This window comes from Podarcis erhardii (assembly GCF_964252035.2).
Source record: "Podarcis erhardii genome assembly, chromosome: 14".
Classification (NCBI taxonomy): domain Eukaryota; kingdom Metazoa; phylum Chordata; class Lepidosauria; order Squamata; family Lacertidae; genus Podarcis; species Podarcis erhardii.
Genome location: NC_138503.1, coordinates 20698307 through 20724087, shown reverse-complemented (window position 1 = coordinate 20724087; position 25781 = coordinate 20698307). Strand labels below are relative to the sequence as shown.

Below are 25781 nucleotides of genomic sequence, written 5' to 3'. Positions count from 1 at the left end.
TTTCCATCTGGTCACCCTAATAGAAAAGTTAACAAGAGCAAATGCTTTCCGCATACCCTGCTTCTCTCTCTCTCCCTCCCCCCCCCCCCCGGTTTCATTTTGAATATATGCAACAACAGAATGCCTTTGAAGCTTGCTGCAAACTTTGCCTCTCCCATACACCAAACCTTTGGGAATGACACTCCTGGTTTTTGTGTTCTCAGATCAGGAGTAGGAATGGAAATCATCTGGCTCACAAGTAGGAATCACAAGTGGCTAGGGTGTTGTTGAGCTCAAGTCCTCCTTTTGACCCTCTCGTCGGCATCTGGTTGGCAATTGTGAGAACAGGGTGCTGGATTAGGTGTGACTTCCATCTGATTCATAGGGACACGGGTGGCACTGTGGGTTAAACCACTGAGCCTCTTGGGCTTGCTCATCAGAAGGTCGGTGGTTCAAATCCCTGCAACGGGATGAGCTCTAGTTGCTCAGTCCCAGCTCCTGCCAACCTAGCAGTTTGAAAGCACGTCAAAGTGCAAATAGATAAATAGGTACCGCTCCGGCGGGAAGGTAAACGGAGTTTCTGTGTGCTGCTCTGGTTTCGCCAGAAGCGGCTTAGTCATGCTGGCCACATGACCCGGAAGCTGTACGCCGGCTCCCTTGGCCAATAAAGCGAGATGAGCGCCGCAACCCCAGAGTCAGCCACGACTGGACCTAATGGTCAGGGGTCCCTTTACCTTTACCGTCTGATTCAACGGGGCTCTCCTTATATCCCTAAGGACTACCACAACTCCATATGGGAAGGCCAATGCAGGAAACTGCCTTATGCTAAGTCAGACTGTTGGCACATCTAGCTTAGGATTGCCTCTGAATATTAGTTGCTCGGAGTCACAAATGAGGAAAGTTGTTGTTGCACTCAGGTTCTGCTTGCAGGATACTCAGAGGCATCTAGTTGACCAATAAGAAAACAGGATGGTGGACTAGGTGGGCCACTGGCCTGATCCAACAGGTCTCTTCTTACATTCTTATTTTTAATATGAACTCACTAAATTGAATTCCCCAAACAAACACATGAACTGAAGCTAACTTTTGAATCTTGCACTTCTGTGTATTTTCCAGTGGTGACCAACCTAAGAGTGCATACAAAAATTAATATATTAGTTAAAAAAAAACATACCAAGGTTGCATTATATTGGGGAAAACCGCTTGCAGAAATTCATATATTAGGCAAAATGACATACAAAAATACACATATTAGGAAAATGTGTGAGTAAATGCATATGGCTTTTTGTGCAAACTTGAAAAAAATGTTTTTGTTTTTGTTTAAATCACAAATTGGTGCCAAAATAGGGTAAATCTGACCTTACAACTGGAAAAGCTGAGACTCTGAAATGTTAGTCACTAGTCAGGTTGCAGTCATCATAAGTCAGTTTCAAAAGCTCAGTGTTGCATTGAAATTCCTTGAATCTAAGAAATTAGACAGCGGCAAAATGAGACATGCAACAAAATATTGCAGAATGGAGTGATCCCTCGTCAGAATTTCAGCCACTCCATTCTATGCTTTCTATCCTTGTGATCACCCTGAACCTCTGCACTGTCTAACAGATAGTCACTGTTCCACGCCCTTTGAGCATGCTAAATCATCATTGGGGTATTTCTGCCTCTGTCCTCCAGAGTCCTCAGGGCATGTGGATTCCTTCTGCTTGTGTATGGCTGGTGCCATTTTTATTAGCTCAGGACTTGCACTTGGAGAATTGAAATTCCTATTAGTATACATGCAGGTCCTGCCATCAGAAAACTCATTATCTGAAATCCCTGTTATCCAAACATAAAGAATTATACCCAAACCTCACCACATGAACAGCTGATTCAGATATCCAAACAGCTGGAGTTCCCCCACTTTCTTACTTGTTTGTGTTTTGCTGATCGGCAGCTGTCATTTCAGGGAGAAAACATGGAGGAAGGGAGAGAGATCAGACAAATCAGGGAGCAGGAGAAATCAGACAAACCCATTTTTCTTTTGTCTGAGTTTTGCTGATTGGCCACACCAGTTTCAGGCAGAAAGTGTGGAGGGAGAGAAGAAGAACAGACAAATCACAGCTTAGAAATGTTCCCATAGGAAATAATTGACATAATCAGCTCATTATGTGAATGCTTGCCTAATGAACAATTTCCTGGGAATGCATTGTAGTGGGATCTGTATGTATATGATTCTCCTCTGCTACCCCATTGAGTCAGGCATTCCCTGCTGAAATATGAGAGGCCTCATCTGCAGTGGCACACTGCCGGCCCTAGAAGACTCGCTTGTTTACACAGGCATTCCCTTGATCTCTTGACCAGAGTCTCTTGCTTTGATTGCTGTTTTACTTGCTGTGTTATGTTAATGGGATTGTTTTATTGCTCATTTCAGTCATGGCCCTTTATATTTTAATGGGATTTATTTCACTGCATATTTTAATTACAGTGTATTTTTAGTTACCCTGTATTGTAACAGTGTTGTGCAATTGTTTGTTTGTTTGTTTGTTTTCTATTTTGTAAAATGCTTAGAAGCCTTCTGGGCATTAAGTGGTATATAAACAACAGCAGCAATAATGAGAATAACAGGTTATTCTCTCTCTCTCTCTCTCTCTCTCTCTCTCTCTCTCTCTCTCTCTCTCTCTCTCTCTCTCCTCCCTCCCTCCCTCCCTCCCTCCCTCCCTCCTTCTACCAGAAACCACTACCAAAATTGCACAGTGGCTACAGCTTCAGGAAAAACCCATGGGAAATCCTGCTACACACTTACTTTCAGCATTGTTTTCCCTCATAAAGAAGATGTCTGCTACCTGGCATACCATTATCCCTACACCTACTCTGCTATGATGGTAAAACTCTTTCCTCTGATGAATTTCCAGATTGGGGATGAGGAAGAAATTTGTTTCAGTTTGCATTCTGGTATGGGGAAAGGCTCAGTGCTTCACTACATTTGGCCATGAGCTACGCTCAGTCTCAGTCTCAGAGGCAGAGTGGAGGTGTTGTTTGCAGAGCCACACTTCCTCTCACTCCTGGAGCATTCAGGACAGAGGACGTGGTTTTGCCTGGCTTGTCTGAATCAGAGGACATGTCTCCATGCAACCCTCACTGCCTCTACTCTGTAGGAGCCAGAGATTATATAATAAAGTAGTTTAAATTCACTTTAATGACTTATAACAAAATATCTAACCTGGTCATAGCAATTGCAAGCAAAATCACAAGCAAAAAGTCAGTACATAATCTTAAAATTCTACAAAATGTAATTGCCCTTTAATACACTGCAAAATGCAGGGGGCCTTAAAATGACCAGACAGCCCCTTAGAGGAGGTGGGCTGATTGGAGGTATTTTTCCAGCCTTCATAAAAGGAGGCTTCAGCCTGCTGTTGAGGCAATAGTTCCCTGACATAGTTCTAGGAAGTGCTACTGTAGCTATAGGGAGCTCTCCAGGGTCCTGACCAGCTGGTCCTTTGCCATAGGACCATATAGGGAAGAAAACAATGTCTATATGTACGGTTGCAAATTAGTTTTGGCTATGTAATGAATGAGGGGAACAAGTCAATTGTGAGTGAGGGCAGTTCTTCTTGGATTTGTCATTGGTCTGTGGAAATCATGTAGTGAATGAGATGATGTTGTTCATCTGAGTCCTCAGTCAGATTTGGCTATATGATGGTATTTCTTGGGGGAAATAACAATTTAATTGGGTCTTGGGAAAGAGAGAGACTGCAAATAAGAGAGTCTGAATGCAAATTAACATTTCTCCAAGTACTACCAAACAATAATAAAAAAGTAGGGCTTTTTTTGACAATGCTATAAATGTCCATGAAATATGGGGAATAGTTTCAGCACTACACTACACTACCCTACACTACATTTAAAATAAATTGAAGGTGTATCTCCTGTGTGTAATAAGGTATGGAGAAACACTCATTTCCTGAATCTGGCCAAATCATGATGGCTAGGGACATTCCCTCCACCTCCTGCCCAGTGATGACTTTGACCAGGTCAGCTAAAACAACTCACAACTTTCTCCCGGAGCTTCTAACTTTTTGTCATGGGAAAACAATTCCATTTTTGCAGACTGGATGATGAACAAAAACCCATTTCATGAATGTGCATCATTAGGTTTTATTTTCCAGCATATGTCCATGCAAAGTGTGTGCGTGTGTGTGTCCCCGTGTGTGTGTCCCTTCAGATCAGTAATGAATTAAAAGTGATTTAGCAACTCAGGGGCTCAATTACCTGCACAATGCAGATGAAAAGATGATAAAATCCCATATGGAAACAGTGACTTGGAAACACTGATCATAATATAATGTGCATTTAATAACTGAAAGCATATTTATAGCACACCTCTGCGTACTGTGCAAAGGGACAGTATTCAATGCCACTGTTACTCTGAGTAATGAATGAATGTATTTTACTCCAGGGTGATAGATGAAAATAGTTATTAATAGAGTCTTGCTGCACACAAGCACATACAAGTGGAACCTAGAGGGCCAACTTTGATTTCAAAAGCAATGATAACTGTGCAGAAGCAGGACCAATAAGAAAATGTTTTGGTACCAGCAGGTACAGTGGAGTGACCCTGTGTTTGTTTTAATGCAGGGTGAAGGAGGTGAAGTGAAGGGAATTGGGTGTGAAACCAATCTCCAGTGTTGTTGTCCTTTAGATGATTTATGAATTGCTTCCTTTGCAGCATCTCAAAGCATCTCGTAATAACACATTAAAAACATATATAAAAGAATTGCATACTTAAAACAGTTAAAACAACTGCAAACATATGCGTGTCTGCATATGTACAGATTAAAACTATATACATTAAAAATAGATACCGACTGGTATAAATATCTCCACTTAAAAGGCTTATTGAAGGTCTTCAACAGGTGCTGAAGAGGAAACAGAGATGGCGTCTGTCTGGTGTGCAATGAGAGGGCAGGTGCTGCCACACTAAAGGTCCAATTCTGACACAATGAGGAACAGACTTCCTGATAAGATAGTATCTGCAGGAGGCTTTCTCTTGCGGAGCTCAGGTATGGGGTGAGTCTGTAAGGGATGCCAGCTTGCTGCCTTGCTCTGTTGCCACTTCTTTTAACCCCACCACCACTCAGCCTTTGATGAACTACTGTGAAGGGGATGCAGACATTGCAACCTTTCACTCAGCAGCACTTGAATTGGTAGGCTGGGTCTGGTTTGGCTCAGCTGCCTAATTCCTCGGTGCACAGAGACAGATTGCATTGTTGGGCAGGTAGATATTTGCATCTTTTATAGCATGTGTCACAATAGGCAGAGTGGATCCCCAGACCAGTTGTTTTGCACTGGCTGAAGCAGAAGGAACACAAGGTGCGAGACAGAGCTAAGATGCAAAAACAGGTACAGTGGTACCTCGGGTTACATACGCTTCAGGTTACAGACTCCGCTAACCCAGAAATAGTACCTCGGGTTAAGAACTTTGCTTCAGGATGAGAACAGAAATCGAGTGGCAGTGGTGTGGCGGCAGCGGGAGGCCCCATTAGCTAAAGTGGTGCTTCAGGTTAAGAACAGTTTCAGGTTAAGAACGGACCTCTGGAATGAATTACGCACTTAACCCAAGGTACCACTGTATTTACAAGGATGTGATGAAATGTAGACTGCCCAAAGATGAAGGTGATGAAAAGGAGGGCCAGGTCCCCAAAAAGAAGGTATTTTAATATATTCTGGGAAGTTTGAAAGTATGGAAACGAGACCCTTTATATAATTTGTGTTCATACCATCCCGCATATTTCCTATCATTTAAGTGCTTTAAAAACACATAAACATTGACATGTCTAGTCTTCCCCAGCCCCAGCCCATTTTTCCAGCTGCACAGTTTTCCCCTAACTGCACATTTTGTGGTCAATTGCACATTAAAACAACAACAACCCTGATTTGTGAGTGTCCAGGAGCATCTGACTGTTCATTTTTGCAAAGAGGGTGCTGGATGATAAGGATCCTTGATTTTATTTGGATGGACTTTTCACACGTCGTCCTGCTTTTGTCCCCCTCTCTCCAGTCTCACCTTGACATCTTGGAGCAAGCCAGGAATGCAAAGAAAGTCTTCTTCAGGAGGCAGACTCTGTGCCACACTCTGGGAGGAAACCCTTGTCCCCTGCTGACAATCACAGCCATGCCTGAGTCAGAAAGCAGTGATGATCTGGAGCAGTTCCGTAAGTCATGGATGTCTCTGAGTTAGTCCATTTCATTTGGTTTGTAGCCTTCTTCCATTTGGAAACTCAATGTGAGTGACAGTGTGCATTTAACAGTCATATGCAATGGGTTAAAATGCAGCAGATGGAACCCTGGGCTGAACTGAGATTATCTGCCCAATTTTCACTGCTGTCGAGAAACACTCCCAGATTGGGCTGTGTTTTCTACTGTTTGTTTTTGGAAACGCTGCTTACAAGGACTGTGGTGAAAACTTGAATATTGTTCTTTCTAAAGGGAAGAATGGGATGTGGGTGGCGCTGTGGGTTAAACCACAGAGCCTAGGACTTGCCGATCAGAAGGTCGGTGGTTCGAATCCCCGCGACGGGGTGAGCTCCCATTGCTTGATCCCTGCTTCTGCCAACCTAGCAGTTTGAAAGCACGTCAAAAGTGCAAGTAGATAAATGGGTACCGCTCCGGCGGGAAGGTAAACGGTATTTCGTGCGCTGCTCTGGTTCGCCAGAAGCAGCTTAGTCATGCTGGCCACATGACCCGGAAGCTGTACGCCGGCTCCCTCGGCCAATAAAGCGAGATGAGTGCCTTAACCCCAGAGTCGGCCACGACTGGACCTAATGGTCAGGGGTCCCCTTTACCCTTTACCTAAAGGGAAGAACTAGTTGAACTGGTTGTAACACCAAATAATTTCACTTGCTTCAGCAACTAGGCCAGAAATGGGCTGTGTACCCAGTTGCTTCAGGGACCAATGTATATTAAGTGTAGCCTGCTTGCTAGTTAAGGTGCCACTCAGACCTGGGGCATGCTCCAGGAATGATAACAACAGCGATGTTCTAAGTATGCAATCCACTTGATTTGCTGGATGAATTGTCAGAAAGAGACTGTACCATGTGGTGTGCTACAAGCTTGCCTCCGGGCAAGGCTGAATAATCATGTATTTACTTATTTCATCTGAGCAGCTTGGTTAATTATAGCTTTTGGGAGATACACCAAATTTCATTTCCCTGCCTCCTAGCTTTGATCAACCCCCATGCCTCACTCCCCTGGCTTTGCTTTGACAAGCCCTCTAATCTATGGGTCAGGGAGGAAGGGATAAGGGGGTCCATTGTTGCAATTTCATAAATGGCCAAGCTTTGGAAAAACACAGTAAATGTTTAAAAGGCTTTTTGTCACCGGTACAAATGGGAGTTCCCTTCATCACTTGTGGATAAGTCGCATGGATGGAAGATGTGGCTTTCAGCAAGGGTGTCATCTAGAACTTTGGAGACCCGGTCAGCAGAGGCAGTGGAGCAGAGCTGAAGACAGCTCTTCTTTCATTGCCCTCAGGTGTGCTTTTTGTTCTTAAGTCCACAAGGAACTCTGCTACTTTCCCCTGCTGTTACTTCCTTTCAAAATCCATTGCAGTAAGGCAGGTTTCTTTGCAGTGTAATTTTCAGTTCCTGCTAAAACTTTTTTGTTTAGGAACGTGTACCTAGACAACACCACCACCATTAATAAATGTCTTTATTATCCACTCTTCACTAGCAAGTCCTGGGTCCCAATGTAATTTTTTTAATGCATATTTGCTTTTAAAATCGCCAATTTTATTCATATTTTCATGAACTTGAATCCCCCCCCAGTATTTTTTCTTATGAATATTTATATTGTTTTATGTAAACTACTTAGAGGTTTATGTTGATTAAATAGTATACAAATCTTCCATAATGGCAACATCTACAATAATTTTGCTTTCTCAGAGAGCTGCCCCCCTCCACCTCCCAAAGCAGACATATAAAATGTGGTTTCTTAAGACTAAATCGACTTACTTTATTTATTTCAAAACATTTTTATATGGGTTAATATTTCAAGAAAAGGTGGGTACTGGTTGTGAATCTGAGGCACCAGGTGTGAGCAATGAGAACATAAGAAAAGTTCTGATGGATCAGGCCAGAGGTCCATATAACCTGACATCCTGTTCAGGTTTGGGCAAATTGAGCAAGATGAGGTTATGTAGGGAAGGGTTGAGGCAAACTTAAGCACCCTGGACAGCTCCATGCTAGACAGACTCCATAAGCTCAAAACCCAAGTTTCAGCACCAGTCAACCTGAGACTGAGCTTTGAAAAGGAGCTGCAAGTCCGAGTAGTTAGCCGCACATTCAGTGAGTGGAACCTCCTCATTTAACGAACCTCATCCTGCTTTAGCAGGTTTGATACGCAAGGGAGACTCTTCTTCCACTAGGGTGGGTATGGAGCAAGGTAACTCCAGTGCCTTTGTCCAGAGTGGGATTGGCACAATGGGTCCCTCTTGCACAAGTGCTTCTGGGTCAGTAGAAGCATCTGGTGCTGACCTTGAAGGCAATTCTCTTCCCCAGACCACATCCCTGACCTCATGCCCTGAAGATGGAGAGTACGGCCCCAGGGTCACATGAAAGGGAAAGTAGGCCAAGATAGGCAAGAGGTTGGGTTCCAAAGGAGGCCACAGGAAGATAACTCAGTGCAGAACTAGTTGTTGGGAATCACAAGTGGGGAGAGGTCTGTTGCATTCAGGTCCTGCTTGTGGGCTTCCCATAGCCATTTAGTAGGCTACTGGATGTTGGATGTTGGTGCTGGCTATTTGCAGTTTAGTAGCACTGCAGAGAGCTTGCTGGGGAGACCATGCATACAAGGAACTCAAAAATAAGTTTAACAAAGGTTTTAATAACAAAAACAAAAACTCCTTTACACTAAAGATAACAACAACAAACCAGACCCAACCACCAACCCATCCCCCAGGGTAATGGGAGAGCTAGGTGCTGCTCCTTATATACTATACCCAATTGCTGACACAGCTTGATTAACACAACTCAGCAGCACCTGCTATGTTTCACAGCTGTAAGACTGGGTCTCGTTATTTGCCCTGGCCCTTGCCCTTAAAGACATACACAACTTGTGAAACAATAATGAACCTTCACATTTTAAAGTGACCATTCAACAGTTGGACTCTCATGGATCTTTGGTCTGATCCAGCAGAGGTCAGGTTCTAAAAGGATAAATAAGCAGGAGCAGGTATTAGGCTAGACCAAGCTAGGCTTCAGAAGTCTTCGAGAACTCTGGCTAATGACTTCCTCAAGCCTGAGGCACCGGTTATGTAAGGCTATGTCAGGGTTGGGGAAGCTGTGGCCCTCCAGATGCTGGCAGATTGCAAGCTCCCAGAGGGATGATGGGAGTTGTAGACCAGCAACATATAGAAGACCAAAAGCTCCCCAACCCAGACTTATAGATGTGATCAGGATGGTGCCATGGAGCAGCAAGAATTGGGCCATCACTTTCCTATGAGCTGCCCTGGTGCTACAGAGAGTGAGACAACTGTCTCCTTCTCCCATACTGAGCCAGCTGCAGATGGGGAACTTCAGACCAGGGGAAGGTAACCATGGCCCTCCAGACTCTCCCTTCCCTGGTCCTGCTCAAGTTCTATTTCTGGTTTTAATGGAATAGATTTTGCTGGCCTGGATAGAGAAAACGTGTGTGCACAGAAACCATTGACTTTTGCATGGCTGGTATGTAGCCTACTGTACAAGGGTAAGCGTTGCATTTGTTGCTCCTTTCATTTTGGTCTCTGGCCTCTCCCACCACTGGCATGTGGCCCCCAGAAGGTTGCTCACAAGGGACTGTGACCCTCAGGCTGCAAAAGGTTCTCCACCTCTGCTTTACAGGTGTCCCGTGATTTACAATTTCTGTCACAGGGCTGCTTGAGATTGCAGGCATTCCTTCTTGTCCCTTCCAGTAATTGCTTATTACTTATCAGTAATAGAACACGGGAAGGAGAGGCATAAGGAGCCACCCTAGTATTCATCTTCCATGCACAAATCTATTGAGACCTGCATGTTTTATACATTCCAGCACCCTCGTCCTTTTCTAATTCTAGAGATAACAGATCGGCTATTCAAGCTGCACGAACCTGCTTATTAAAATGTCGCTTCTCTTTGGAAGAGGGTTACAAGAAAGAGGGAGTCATCATAGAATTCACAGAGTCTCTCATTGCTTCTCAAATGCTCCTGTTCTAAATGTGCAGAATGCCCAAGGAAGCTGATTTGTGGCTGGTTTCATCCCACTCATCACCCCCCTCCCATGATACACCAAACACTCATATGTCCCCCACCCCCTGCCAACACTGCATATTCGTTTTGGAAGATGTGGATGCTAAGCGAGAGTCTGTGATTGGCTCTTGCATTGTCAATGGAATTAAAGATTCCGCCCAGGACAAACTGTGCTATGACAAGTGTAAGGTTTTATTATGTATTATGTTCAGGCTGCATCATACAGCTTAGAAACTGCACCAAGGGGAGAAATTAAACTGTCACAGCATTGGGCACTTAACGCCCATGTTAAGTAAGGACATTGAAGTGCTCACTGTGGTAGCTGATGGGGTTTGAAACTAAAGCTGAACTGACTCACATTTCTTCTTTTATGGGGGGAGGGGGGCATTTTTGGCAGTGCCAAATAGCCTCCTCCCTTTTGGTAACTTTTTAAAAGCACTTTGAAAAAACTCACATTCATTTCCATTGCCTTTTCTTGCCCACATTTGCCATCACTTGCCTCATTGTCTTCCTACTCTTGCTGGCATTCCCCTGGGAGATTGTTTGAGAAAGGGAAAGCAATGGCCATAGTGGGATCCCTCTGTGCAGAGAGTGTCCCATGGTTTTGTGTATGTGTTTGTGTGTGTATACATGCCTGTAGGATTCTTACCTGCCTACGTGTACACCAGAACAGTTGTGCATATCATATTACAGTGGTATCTCAGTCTGCGAACAGTCCAGTCAATGAACGCTTCGGGGAACGACCTCCGCAAAACCAGAAGTAGGCGTTCTCGCCAGCAAACTTCCCCCCGGAAAGTAAACAGAATCCAACCAGGGGAAGAGCGCTTGTGGTGGGAAGCCCCATTAGGTAAAGCGCTCCTTGGCTTGAGAACAGTTTCAGCTAATGAATGGACCTCCAGAACGAATTAAGCAAACGGAGGTACCACTGTATTTGTATTACATTTAGATACAATTTAATGCTAAAATACTAATACTAATAATAAAAAATTATTTATATCCCGCCCTCCCCAGCCGAAGCCAGGCTCAGGGCGACTAACAACAATAAAATAATACAACATTCTAAAATCATTTAATTATAAAATTAAGTCAAATCAAATTGATGGCAACCATTGGGCTAGAGTTCTGTGAAGATTGCCAAAGGAGGGAGTCAGTCTGTGTCCTGGCCAAAGGCTTGGTGGAACAGCTCTGTCTTGCAGGCCCTGCGGAAGGATGTCAAGTCCCGCAGGGCCCTAGTCTCTTGTGGCAGAGCGTTCCACCAGATCGGAGCCACAGTCGAAAAAGCCCTGGCTCTGGTTGAGGCCAGCCTAACCTCTCTATGGCCTGGGACCTTGAAGATGTTTTTGTTTGAAGACTGTAAGTTCCTCTGTGGGACATACCAGGAGAGGCGGTCTTCTAAAATAGACTTCTAAGTGGTTTACTATTTATGGGAGCCAGTTACACAAATGTTAACACCCCCAACTAAAATACACAACAAATCAATCCCAGGGAAACATCTATGGTTGGCATCCGTCTGTCTCAGGAGGCAATGGAGGACTGTGCCTTTGGGGGAGACAGACAGAGTTACAGCTCTTGCTGTGGCTGTAGTAGAGACCAATGCTGGAGAGACATTGAAACAGGAGGCTCAGGTTGAGAGATCAAGGGAATGCCTGCGTGAACAGGTGCATCTTCCAAAGCTAGCAGAGTGCTGATAAAGATGAGGCCTCCCATATTTCAGAGCGGACTGCATTCTGCAACAAGGGTGCTACCAGTGAAGAAGTCTGTGTCATGACAATTTGATAATCATCAGGCAGCAGCAAAATTAACTGGGTTCTATTGTTGATCGTAATGTCCTTGTTGAGCAATTTCATGCAATATTTTGTATGAAAGTGTGTAGATGTGTGTGTGTGTGTGTGTCTATTTTACCTGCTGTAAAATTGGTAAACTTTTATATATCAGTATAATTCCATTATCAAGCGCCACAGGATATGACTTGGTCCCCAAGTCGTTGGCTTGGCTCACTTTTCTGTGTGTATTGTGAGTTCTCTGCCCTAGAGGTGCAGTCTGGTGAGAAGCCCTGGGATGTGTGTGTGTGCTTATTGGCTCCAACCGCCAGAAGCATGGAACCCCTAGAAGCTTACCCTAAAGGGAATGTAGCCTTAGAGCTGAAAAAAGGACTTCTACTTCTGTCTTTCGCATGTCACTGTGTAGTCAGATGGAGTGGCATGACATTGTTACTCAGACTGTTATAAACCTACCTCTCCACCTCCCTGAAGAAACTGGAGTCACCAGAGGCGGGTGGCTGATTTAACTTCCTGTCCCAGTGGGCTCCCCCTAAGCCCCTTTAGCGTCTCCCATAAAAGTAAATGACTACCATTTATTCCATTAACTCACAGTGATGGGAAGAGCTTTGCCTGTTGATTATCAGCCCTATCAGGCAGCTGTTGAAGTCCCAAGAGCCCTGCCAGAAAGAAACGGATGGCAAACTTAAATCCAGGCTTTGTGTATTTGGAAGGGAGCCCTGTTGATTGCAACAAAGTCAATTTCAAAGGAATGATGCTTAAGGTATACAGCCTCCATGTAAGCAAAATCATTGCCTTTTGTAATGTGTCATTGATGAGGCCATTGTTACCTTGCCTGGTTGACAGGGGAATGTTTTGAAGCAGCACTAGAGCTGAGCGAAAATTTCTCAGATGACATTCCTCCCCCCTGCGAGAACAATTTTTTCTTTTTCAGACCTACATCTTCCGTTCAAAAGAAGGCAATTTCACAGATCCTCCCCGTCTGAATATTCTCCACCACTTTTTGTCTGTGTGTGGCACCCACAATAACACTGGTTCTGGGACATTGTGGAGTGTGCAAAATGATGGACAGACTGCGGTTGTAGCAGCACCAAAAGCAAAGAAAACCTCAGGAAGGAAGGGAATATCTGTACTTTCTACTATGATGAGTTCCATCTCTGAGAAAATGTTGGGGAACTTCTCCTCTCCTTGGATAAATTTGGTGAAATGGTCCAATCATTTCAATTTCTCTGCCTATAAATAGTGTAGAGAGGCCCATCTGTGCATAGCTCTAGGCCAGGTAGAGGAGATCCTCAGGCCTTAGGGCTGAATGTGACTCTCACCAGGCCATGCATCTCCCCAGCTTTGCTCCATGCTCTCTTTGAGCACTTTTGCCTGGCTTGAATGTATCTTTGAACTGTGGTCATGCCTCCTGCTGGCCTGGATGAAGGCTGCAGAGCTGTGGTGTGTGTGTGTGTGTGTGTGTGTGTGTGTGTGTGTGTGTAGAAACCTCTGTCCTTTGGCGACTGGAATGTATGTACCCTACTGTAGAAAGGTAAGGTAAAGGTAAAGGGACCCCTGACCATTATGTCCAGTTGTGACCGACTCTGGGGTTGTGGCGCTCATCTCGCTTTATTGGCCGAGGGAGCTGGCGTACGGCTTCCAGGTCATGTGGCCAGCATGACTAAGCCGCTTCTGGCGCACCAGAGCAGCACACGGAAACGCTGTTTACCTTCCTGCTGGAGCGGTACCTATTTATCTACTTGCACTTTGACATGCTTTTGAACTGCTAGGTTGGCAGGAGCAGGGATCGAGCAACGGGAGCTCACCCAGTCGTGGGGATTCGAACCGCCGACCTTCTGATCGGCAAGTCCTAGGCTCTGTGGTTTAACCCACAGCGCCACCCGGTCCCTCCTACTGTAGAAAGGTAAGAGTCACTTAAAACCATAGAATCATAGAATTATAGCGTTGGAAGGGTCCAGTGTTAGAAACGGAGATATGAAAACTAGGAGCTAAATGGCACCTTAAACCTAGGTTATGGGTGCCGCAACAGAGTGTCTAGGCGTGCTTTTTATATCACAAGACTACAAAGCTGAAAATGAACCTCAACTAAAATCTTATGTTCATTTTTCCCCTGCTTGCCCCACCCTAATATTCTTATGAGGGTTCCTTCTCCAGTCATCAGAGAGTAGCTGGAAACGGGGAGGCAGAAGTGGAAGTGGGGAGGTCCTCCTTTCCCTCCAGCAGTGGCAGTTTTAATCTGAAATCTTAGGTGCAGTACCGCACCCAGAGCTCAGAAACTGCTCGCATTAATGAAATTCCCTGTCACAAAACGCGCCCAGAAGAATGGGAGTTTCGAACACTGGAAAGGACCCCAAGGGTCATCTAGTCCAACCCCCTGCAATGCAGGAATCTCAACCAGATTATACATAGCACAGACTTTTGCTTCAGGGCCTACCCATTTTTTTGCCGCTGGCCACCCCCATTGATATAGGTGGCCCCTGGAAGGTTTCCCATGAGGGAATGTGGCCCTTGGGCTGAGAAACATTCCTCACCCATGCTTTAAGCACTTATCTGGAAGGTAAGCCTCATCCACCTGTCAGTTCCACTGTGTGGGATATGAGCTGTGAGGCCCTCACTGAAGGACATCATGTCACACTGGTGAAGGCATAGGAGCTGCTAGCTCTGCAAAATCTGTTAGCTCTCCACTGACAGCCACATAATAAGCTGTTGGTTGATCTGTCATTTTTTAAAATAAAAAAACAGGGGTCTATCCCCCCCACTTTAAAAAATGAAATACAATTTCCCTACGTCCCTCCTAATTAAGAACAGCAAGGAAGGGCTGAGATGGGCACTTTTTCAGGGTGTTGTGAACTGTCGATTGTGTGTGGGGAAAATGTACACAGTTTAATTAAGCACATTGATTAAATCAATACGATTCAAACAGCTTAGCGCTCCAATCAGCTTAATCTCATTAAATGTAATTCGGGCCTCGATAATTGATTAATAATGCATTATGGTTTATGAATTATTGACTCCCGAGTTATTATAACTGTGCCTGCTCCCTGCATGACAGGCACGGCTGCATGTTAATTACAAAGAGCTCACGCTCTGTCCTCCCCCTCTCTTTTCAATAACATTTTCGGAGGAAAGAGATGACGTATTTGATAGCAAAACAGGAACTTAATTAGATTACGGCCTTGTCGCAGTTGCGCTCCCCTGAAGGCACATGATCTTGTCAGTTTGGGCTCAGGAGCTGGGGAGCTATGAGGTTGTATCCAACTAAGTTTTACCCATAGGAGATGCTTTGAAATTAATGGCTATGTATTAATATCAATGGGACTCCTCTGAGTATGGCTAATGCTGGATACAACCCATAGGCCAGGAATGGGGCACTTGTGTTACCAGTCTTTAATGCTGCTCAAAAGCACAGACCCAGCCATGTTTACTTTAAAGCAAGTCCCACTTGTTTCAATGGGGTTTGCTCCCAGGTATGTGCATATGGGGATGCGGGTGGCGCTGTGGGTTAAACCACTGAGCCCAGGACTTGCCGATCAGAAGGTCGGCGGTTCGAATCCCCGCAACAGGGTGAGCTCCTGTTGCTCGGTCCCTGTTCCTGCCAACCTAGCAGTTCGAAAGCACGTCAAAGTGCAAGTAGATAAATAGGTACCGCTCTGGCGGGAAGGTAAACGGCGTTTCCATGCGCTGCTCTGGTTCGCCAGAAGCGGCTTAGTCATGCTGGCCACATGACCCAGAAGGTGTATGCTGGCTCCCTCGGCCAATAAAGCGAGATGAGCTCCGCAACCCCAGAGTCGGTCACGACTGGACCTAATGTGCATATCGGATTGCAGGCTTACTATACAACTTCCCCCCAAAATAGGTTAGCTGTGAACTGTTATGAAGCTAGACCAGCTCTTGAAATAAATATTTGGGATGCAGTGCAGTGAAGCTGGTTGCTATTGTGCTAGGACTCACTTTCATGATTCTCCGAGTGGGTGGGAATCCATCTAATTTCCCAGCTGGAATGGCCTTCAAATACCCTCTGCATGCTGTGCTTCCAATCACCCATGTTTGTCTGGTAGAGCAATGAAATATGGTCCTCGGGAGGCAATGAACTCCTCCTTCTCCTCTTCTAAATGGTAAAAGAGAGCCTTGAGCTGTTACTGGGCCTCTGATATCCAGCTCAAACTGTGACATAGGGTGAGGGGGGGAGAGAGAGGGCATATTTCACTGACTCCTGCATTTCCCCAGATTTGGTAGTAAATTCCAGTCACTCTCCCGCTGCTGGAGAGGCATGCTTGAAAAGGTCAAATGTTGTTGTAGTGTTTAAAAAGAGCCAGGCAGGCATTTGAGCTACTCTAAACTGACTCTTCCTGTGCCAAGAGGCAGCTCTATTAAAGGAGGGCATCGTTTTTGGACTATCGCAGATGTGGGATGGCATCAGGAAGCAAAATGGAATGCACATGCAATGGCAGGCACCTGGAGCTCAGGGCTTGCCCAGTTTTGGACATTTTGATGACTTGCAAGCAAAATGCTCATCCAACGGCAGGATGTGGATGAGACCCTAAAGTTGAGCTCTAGTTCAGCCGCTGGGTGAATATCAATGCATAGAACAGGTGTGAGGAAATTTTGGCCCTCCAGATGTGACTGAACCAGCCCCAGCAAGTATGGTCAATGACTAGGGATGATGGCAGTGGTAGTTCAGCAGCATCAGGAAGGTCAAAGGTCAAGTAGACTATGAGGTGCATTGATCAGTTAACTGTCTGATCAGAGACCTTGAGCCCAAGCGAAGGAACTGAAGACTCCCCTTGCAGCCTTCATCAAATTAGCTAAATCTAATTTGTTACTCTTACCTTTCTACAGCTGCCTATGGTGTGTGTGTGTTTGTGTGTTTGTTTGTGTGTGTGTGGGCACACACTCCACCCAGGAAAGCAAGAGACACCCATCACACTTCAAGCACAATTGGCCTCTCAGATCCAAGGCTAACACTCTAACCATTGATAGCATCAAAGTCACCAACTTGGGGCACTGCAGCTGAAAAGGAATTGCCCCAAGTATCCTCTTTGGCATGAGTAAGGATGTCAGGGAATTCTAACAAAAATGGAAACGGGAGAGGAAATTGCTGATTTTTTTTTTTTTTTTTAAAAAATATGTCTGGAATGGAAATCAATCCAGTGTATACGTTGTTGCTTTTGGTCCACTCAAGATATGCGGTTGATTATGCCCCAGTCCATTTGCATTGCATTTCCTTCACATTGAAATGAATGGTGAGGAATATTATAGGTCAATGTAATTTATGTAATTAATTATGTAAGTTACGTAATTTCACTACAGCAGAAAGTGAGACACTACAGCAGACAGTGAGCCTTGCAAAAGTGCTTAAGGAGGGAATGGTTCTTTCCCTTGCAGGTCCTTGATTTAATAAAGTTTTGGCCTTTAACCCCACATCATGTAGAGAAGTGGGGAAAATTCTGTTCAGTTCACATTTAGAGGTGAACCTACTCAATTCACATTTTCCAAAATATATGTGAACTGAAGCACAGCCATCTTTCAAAATCCACAGCCCTCTGAATTTTGCAGCACAGTTCTCCAACCAAATAGGGTGTGGAAAGATACATATGCAGGTGGTAATGTGTCCATAAAACGAGATGTGTTTCTGAGAATAGCATGCAAAAAAACATAGTCACATTAGGGGAAATTTCTTTGGGGGGAAAAAGTGCATATTGGGCAAAATTTCATACCAAAATGGGTATATTAGGAGAAATTACAACTAAAATGCTGATGAATTTTCCTAAAGAATTCTCCTGTTTTTCTGCAAACTGGTGTGGAAATGCAGAGGACTGAAGTTGAGATTGGAAGAAAAATGAGAAAGTGAGAAACCTGAAATTGTCAGATTCACCCATCCCTAGTCTTGCATGCTTATTTCCCATGTGAGGATACAGGGGTTGTTATAAAGGTGGCCTCTTTCCTCTTGCCTTGGTCTGCTTTGCCCAAGAAGCATTCTCAGTATTCACTCTGAGTATCATTTTAGTCAAAATCCAGAGGCGAGAACTCTATAAAATAATGCTCTAAATGGTCACAGTTACTGCCAGCTTCTTTCTCTGGAGTTTCTCTTTCCCCTTGCAGCAATCTTCATGCTATGTATCCCAGGAGCAGCCTCAAAAGCCTCTACCCCAGAAGGAGTGCTTTATGTCTGTTTTCATTCTAGTCACAATACAGCACTTCTCACCTGGAAAAGAGCTCTGGATATTCATTATCTGCCACACCGCGATTATATTCCTATTATTGTAGTCCTGGAACAGGCACACACAGCGCAAAGACAGAAGTGGGGGGTGGGGGGGTGGAGAGGTATAATGGCTCAGCCATTGTTTTCTAATAACTGAACAAGAGCTTGCTTCTCTCCCCCACCTCCATTCCTAATAGCTATTATAAGAGCATCTCTTTGTCCTCCCACCTAATCTTCCCTGAAACAAAATGTGCATGTGTCATGTGAACAATAAAATGGCTATGGGGGGGGGGGACCTGGGCTCAGATCTTAGAGGAGCATGGATGCTAATGGTGTAAATTATCCTGGGCAAATGAACAGAATCGGCCCAATATGTTTGGCACCCTGCCCCGCCGTGTACAGAACCTGCCTAGGTTGACAGTCAACTCTTATTTCCAAATGGGCACCCTCCTCAATTGCACCTGAGAACAGCAGACTGGCTTAAAAGGTGCAGAGCAAGCTAATTTAGGGAACTCTGGGAGAAAGGTGGTGGTGGAATTCTTCCCCTTCCGCTTACCTGAAGGAGCGTCTCCACCCCTATCATTCAGCCTGGACCCTGAGGCTCTCCACAGAGGGCCTTCTGGTGGTTCCCTCACTGTGAGAAGTGAAGTTGCAGGGAACCAGGCAGAAAGCCTTCTCAGTAGTGACACCCTCCCTGTGGAACGCCCTCCCTTCAGATGGCAAGGAGATTAAGAATTACATAACTTTTAGAAGACATCTGTATTGGGAAGTTTTTAATCTTTGGTGTTTTGTTATGTTTTATATATGCTGTAAGCTGGGGAAACCCAGCCAGATGGGTGGGGTATAAAAAATATTTTTAATTATTAAATTATCATTGCTATCTGCTGCCCAAGGCTGCTGCCTCAGTCTGCTGTTGTACTCGTGCCCTGCTTGCGGTCTTCCTGCGGGCATTTGGTTGGCTATTGTGAGAACAGGATACTGAATGAGATGGGCCTTTAGCCTAATCCAACAGGGTTCTTCTTATTGTTCTTGTTAACCCCACAACACTGAGCTTCATAACTCAGTGGAAATTTGAACCTTGGCCTCTCAGATCCAAGGCTAACACTCTAACCATTGATAGCATCAAAGCCACCAATTTGGGGCACTGCAGCAGAAAAGGAATTGCCCCAAGTATCCTCTTTGGCATGAGTAAGGATGTCAGGGAATTCTAACAAAAATGGAAACGGGAGAGGGAATTGCTGATGTGTTTTTTAAAAAAATTATATGTCTGGAATGGAAATCAATCCAGTGTATACTTTTGGTCCACTCAAGATAAGCGATTGATTATGCCTCTGTCCATTTGCATTGCATTTCCTTCACATTGAAATGAATGGTGAGGAATATTATAGGTCAATGTAATTTATGTAATTAATTATGTAAGTTACGTAATTTCACTACAGCAGACAGTGAGACACTACAGCAGACAGTGAGCCTTGCAAAAGTGCTTAAGGAGGGAATGGTTCTTTCCCTTGCAGGTCCTTGATTTACGTAAGTTACGTAATTTCACTAGAGCAGACAGTGCGACAAATAACATAGGGCTGGGGTTTTTTTGAGGGGGGGGGGGTTGTGGAAAACAAACTGCAGCAGATCTGAAATGGTTCCACATGCAATGACTGCAAAGCCTCTCTTGAAGATTCTTAATTTTGGGCTGGTTTGTGAATGCAGTCTTTCAGAGAACTTGGCCCCAAATCCGGCACAAACTAGAAGCCAGTGCAGTTAGCAGAGGACTGGTGTTAAATCATCCACAATGTGGAAATCAGGCAACAGTCTAGTTGCTCCATTTTGAGGCAGAATGATGCATAGAGACCTTTCTCAGGTGACATTGCTTGGGACAGCAAAGATGGGGCATTGTCATGCTGGTCAGCCATGTCATGCTGGTCAGGATTTTAAGAACACCAGAAAAGCCCTCCAGGATCGTGAAACGCTCACCTAGCACAGCATCTTCTTCTTACAGTGGCCAGTCAGATGCCCTTGGTATGGGAAACTCACAAGCAGGACTTGAGTGCAACAGAACTCTCCCCATGTGTGATTCCCAGAAACTGATATTCACAGGCCTACTGCCTCTAACAGAAGTTAGTAGTTGTTGAACTTCTCCATGGATCTGACTAATCCTCTTTTTGAGGTCAAAAGAGTTCTAGTTCCCCAAACAGAGTGTACTGAAATATATTCTTTGCTTTTCTTTTTGTTCCATTGTGTCCTTCCCTATCCTTACATTTATGTTAATGAACTCTACATAATTGGATCAGGTCTCAGAACCGACAAGGCTCGTTCTGGAACTTAACTCTTTTTTCCAGCAACAGCACTTTCTCAGTAACACTTTGCAAAATGATATATATCAAATCACCAGTGCATTTAGAATTTAATTTGCTCTATCAGTTGCAATTGTCATGCTACTTAGTTTTGGAGGGGAGGGAAATGTAATTTCCCTGATACTTCATAATTCTTTTACAAGCCTTTGTCCCCCCGCCCCCGGTTTTCTTCACTGAATCTGTTTAAGCAACTGTTGAGGAAAGGGAAGGAGAGCTGTTCAGTAAGGGTCTTGATCTCCCCCTTTTGAAGCACACATACACATCTATTACCAACAGCTGGTCACATTTTAGTCCAGGAGCATGTCCAAATTCACAGTTGCCAGAGTCAATAGGGTAGGGGACAGATTTCACACTACTGTAATGGTGGCCTCAGGTGTACTTCCTTATTTTTGACTATAGATTAATTTCCATGGTGAAAATTATGTATGGCAACATTGCACTAAGGGCAAAATATACTCACAACCTGAGACTGGGTGGCTTAACAGTCATCAATAGAGACCCTCATGGAGGGTACAAATGCCTCTTCTCTCTGTGGTATGAAGGCTGTGGAGGAAGAGATAATATATTTCCAATGCTTCTGCTCTAAAAAGTAGAATGTGGCTTCAAAGGAAAAGAAGAAAGAATGGACTAACAGAAAGCACTGTTTCCTTACCAAAGCACAGCTGCAAAGCACACACACATACCTTTTTGTCAGAGATGAGGAACCTCAGAGTCCCTCTATCAGGCCCTTGGAGTTTCTCTAGGAAATAGATGTCTTCTCGGCACTGACATTTGTCTTGATCTCCCATCTTGACCCTTGCCATGGTTCCTGGTTTCTGCCTGGCTCGACATCTTCCTACAGTTCAGTCTTGACTGGAGGACAGATGAATTCATATGACAAGACAGTATGTAACAGGCAAAATACAATAGGTTGATCAGGAACCAAAGAATCAGAGGCCTAGATCTCATGGAAATGGTAGTTGTGTTGGGACTACACCACTTCTGACTGCAGGTGGGGAGTCATATAACTCAATATTCCTCCCACCAAAAAGAATAAATTCTTGCATCAGAAAATTGGTATATATAGGGGGAAAGTTTTAGCATAGCTTTCCCTATGACATGCTACTCTTCTATAGGATTTTTCTCTTGTGGGGGAGTGCTCAGTCACATAAGCTGTCTTCTCGAAGACCAAACGAATACAGCCTGCATGGCAGCTTACCATCTTCCACAAGAACAAGGCCACTGGGTCTGTCAGTGTCTTCAGGACCTGGGACAGCTCTGAAGGGGCAGACTTTGTTCTAACAACAGCAAAGCCTGACTTAGCCTGACCAAATGTCAAATATTTGATTAGCCTGCCAATAAGCAAGCACTGCTGTAAGGTCAAGCTGTATGGCTCAGGAATGTGTTCCGAACCTGAGTTGTGAGAAGTACATTTTGTCAAACTGGAGCTGATGACTACTCTCTTAAATGCCTGTGTATAAATCCTGTTCTTTGGCAGCATGAGCTATTTAGCTGTGTTTCGCACATCAGGTCATGTCTTGCTTGCTAGGGCTCTTTGATGCCAGGGTCCTTTTTTTGTACACTGGTTTGTCAAACAAGAAAAGAGCAAAAAGCATCAACAATGACACCAACTCCTAGGGAGGCAGCAGCCCTTTCAACATGGTGTTAAAGCCTTCATTTTTCATTTGATGGACTACAAGCCAGGGTAGCTTAATAGAAGGGCCATACACAGAAGCAGTATACTCTTAAATGACAGACACTGGAGACAGATGGCAAGTGAATGGCTTTACTTGTGCCCTTCTGGCCACCGTTGGGACTAAATTATGGACTGCTAGATGTATGTTTGTCTGATATATCAATAAGATCTTATATCATTATGACTGATCTCATGTTGACCCATCATGAGTTCCTCTCTTTTGTGATGAATGAAAGATGTTATCCCTTAATAAATGTGGGACCATCTGTATCACAGAAAACTGTCTTAAATCAAATTAGACCAATTGTCTATTCTAACTGTTAGCTAGGTCCATGCACCCAATTCAGCCAAAGACTTGAAGATCAAACCTAACTGGGCAGAACTGGGTTCCAGCAGAGTTTGTTGGAGAAAGCTCTGGATGGGTCATGTTGGGCCTCCTGAAGCGACTCCAGGACTGTTAAGGAGTGAGACATTGGGCAAGAATGAGCTTTAGCTTGCATGTGCCTGTTCCCATCAGTGGAACACGTATGTGGAGTCAAACTGATGTAGCTCAATCCTTTGCTCAGGGTGCAGTCTTGCCAGTTGCAGGGAACATTGCTTTGCCATTGTGTACCCTGCAGGGAACATGCTTGTGAAACACCACTCGGCAGGATTGATTCTCCTGCTCTCTTTGGGGTGGGTGAGGAGACACAGTATTTCCTTCTTCCCCCCTCTCCTGCCCATATGTTTAACTGATTTGGGAATGGATCCAAGTTAGGTCAGGAGGACTGTGTGCAGCTCTCCTGTCAGCTGCTCTCCAAGGTCCTAGCCAGAGGCTTGTCCAAGCACCTGCCACCTGCCAGGGTCTTTGAAACTGGATGTTCTTACATGTAGCGCATGTGCTCTATCACTGAGCTGTGTTCTCTTCCCGAACAGTTATTGCCTTTCTCCTAAAATGTCAACCAATGGCAAAGAGACCCTTTTACATATTGGATCTCAAAGAAGCCAAACTGATTGCTTTCAAGGAAAGAGTTCTTGATAGTGTGCTGTATTGTCCCCCACCCTATCTGCAATTTGATATATATATATTTACATTATTTTAATTCCATAGATAGTTGAATTGCTTTTTAATCATAACTATTTATATGCTTTATCCATGTGTGCTTTATTTGAATTTACTTTAATTTTTTGTGAGCTACCTTGAGTCCCAGTTCTGGGGGAAAGGTGGGGTATGAATAAATAACAACGATGCCATCAGTTTATGCTATCCCACTTATTTACTTTAGGATGTGATACATCACTGCCCCATGACATTTAGGCTTTATCCAAATTTTGTGCCAGGGAAAACTGAACTGTGCATCCTCTAAAATTATGCAAGTGGAGAATATTTGCATGATTTCTTATTTTTTGCTCCTTACAGGAAAGGACAGAGATAATCAGAGTTTTGAAACCATTTCCCCAAGTATCTTACTCAGGAACCTCATTGTCTTCTGAGACTTCAACAGACATCCCTTGTACACATTTGAATGTATCTGCTCAGCCATAGGGACTAGTAACTTGGGGAAATGAAAATAGAGGTTCTAAGGAAGCTAAATTTTCAACCCAGTGTCACATTCTGAGGTTTTCCCACACTCCCATGGAAGTACCTTATTTATTTAGACTATTTCTATACTGCTATACCATTTGGTATATATAGTTCTCTTTGAGGCTTGTTGTTGTTTAAATTTTATGAAATAAAAATAAATAAGCTGTGTACAGAAAGCGAAAGCACCAACAGACAGCTTAAACAACAAATGTTACAATATATATATATACACAGTTACCATTTCAAATGTTGAATTTGACCAACTCCTTCCAATTATCCACACTTACCCTTTGTTCTACTCTTTCCAGGCAGAGGTACATGTCCGAATGTCCCCGTGCCCAAATTTCCCCCATGAAAACCTGCTCTTTAAGCTGAATTGGAGTAAACATCAATATGGGTTTTGTGTGGATTGACTTTTGCTCCGATTGAGCTTTAAAGAGTGGATTTTTGCAGGGAAAACTCTGGACGTTTGGACACAGATTTTGGAATTGTGCCTGGAAAGAGTGGAAGAAAGGTAAGTGTGGCTAAGCCTTCAGACTCCTGGCTATTTCTCAGGACTTTCCCCATCCACCTTGTCTCTCACCCAGGGCCTAAACAAACCTACAGCTCACCCACAAAAGCTCACAAAGAACAGAGTTCCTGGAGCCTGTTTGCATCTGCCTAGACTCTCACTTGTTGCCCGTGGACAGGAATCAAGGGGGCTGGAGAGTCCTCAGGCTGCCCACAGCTTTGCTCCCTTTAGCAGTTAAGTGTACTCTCTGCACCCAGTTCCAGGTGTATCGGGCGTGGCAAGCTTCCCTGGCGGTCCTAAGGATGACAAATAGGCCACTCCCTCCAGTCCCAGTTCTTTCACTGGCATCTTCCCAACTTTGCCTCCTCCAGCTGCCTTCCACCTTAGCTACATAGCCATGCATATTAACTGCGAAGCCAAGGAGCCTGCTCTGATCGCCACATCTCCATTCCACTCCCTACGCCCTTTCATGCTTCTTATGTACCGCAGAATCAGTGCATTTGCCCCGATCTGCAAGAGTAGGCAGTTCAGATAAGCACAGCACAATAAAAACTGTGTTGGGTTTTATGATGGGTTTTAGACCCAGCAATAACTTTTTCTCTTCTATTTGTATATCTCTCCCACTGCACACAAACGCGCACCCTTTTTAGGCAATTAAAGATCTGTAGTGGGATGCATGTCAGATACCTCACGAGTAGAGTGCAGGCATAAAAAAAGCTTTCTGAAAGGCGAAAGGAGAAAAATAAATGAGCTCCACGGAGTATGCGAGCCATCCATTTTGTTATGACAATATGATTTACAAGGATACACTTTTATTTAAATAAGTGACGCTTCTTTTAAAAGCATTTTTGATTTTTCCTGACACAAATATGAAAAAAGAGATTACAGAAATAGCATGGCATGGATACAAACTGCGTTCCAACCAGCAGGAGGTAGGATTTAGTGTTTGCCTGTTTCCTTATGCCGTGCCAAGCTGCCTAATCGAAGCAGATGCTTCAGCGCAATTTTTAGCAGAAAAATTCAGAGAGGCAGAATCTCTAGGCTGGGACCTAGGAGTGTTCTGCTTCCCCTTCATGAATAAAAAGAAAATAAAACAAGTGGTACAGGGCACCATAAAGACTGAAAACTTCATGCATCAGACTTTGTGGACTAGAGCCATTTTATCACATGCTCAAAGTCTGTCTATCCTCAGTTGCATGTGAGGGAGAAATTTGATTCAGTTTGCAGTCAAAGGCAAACTTATCTAATTCACATTTTCTGAAACAATGTGCAAACCAAACGACAGCCATTCTTTGAAAATTCACATTTCTCCAAATTTTGCATTGCAATTCTCCAGCCAAGTAATGTGTGCACAAAATGAATGCACATGGATAATATATGCATAAAGCACACGTGTTTGTGTAAATGCTGCATAAAATGCATTATATTAGGGGAAAATTGCTTTGCAAAAATGTGTATATTAGGCAATTATGCATACAAAAGTGCG

The 25781-nt window shown here is 44.2% G+C and overlaps 1 protein-coding gene across 4 annotated transcripts in view; it reads left to right on the top strand.

Moving 5' to 3' along the window:
* Positions 1 to 25781, top strand: part of AGBL1 (AGBL carboxypeptidase 1) — a 411962-nt gene that overhangs the window by 111386 nt on the left and 274795 nt on the right. For all 4 annotated transcript variants that reach the window (XM_081838750.1, XM_081838751.1, XM_081838753.1 and 1 more), the window contains 2 exons: positions 2687 to 2837; positions 6014 to 6167. In XM_081838750.1, the coding sequence (XP_081694876.1) occupies positions 2687 to 2837; positions 6014 to 6167 (305 nt within the window). The remainder of the gene's footprint in view (positions 1 to 2686; positions 2838 to 6013; positions 6168 to 25781) is intronic.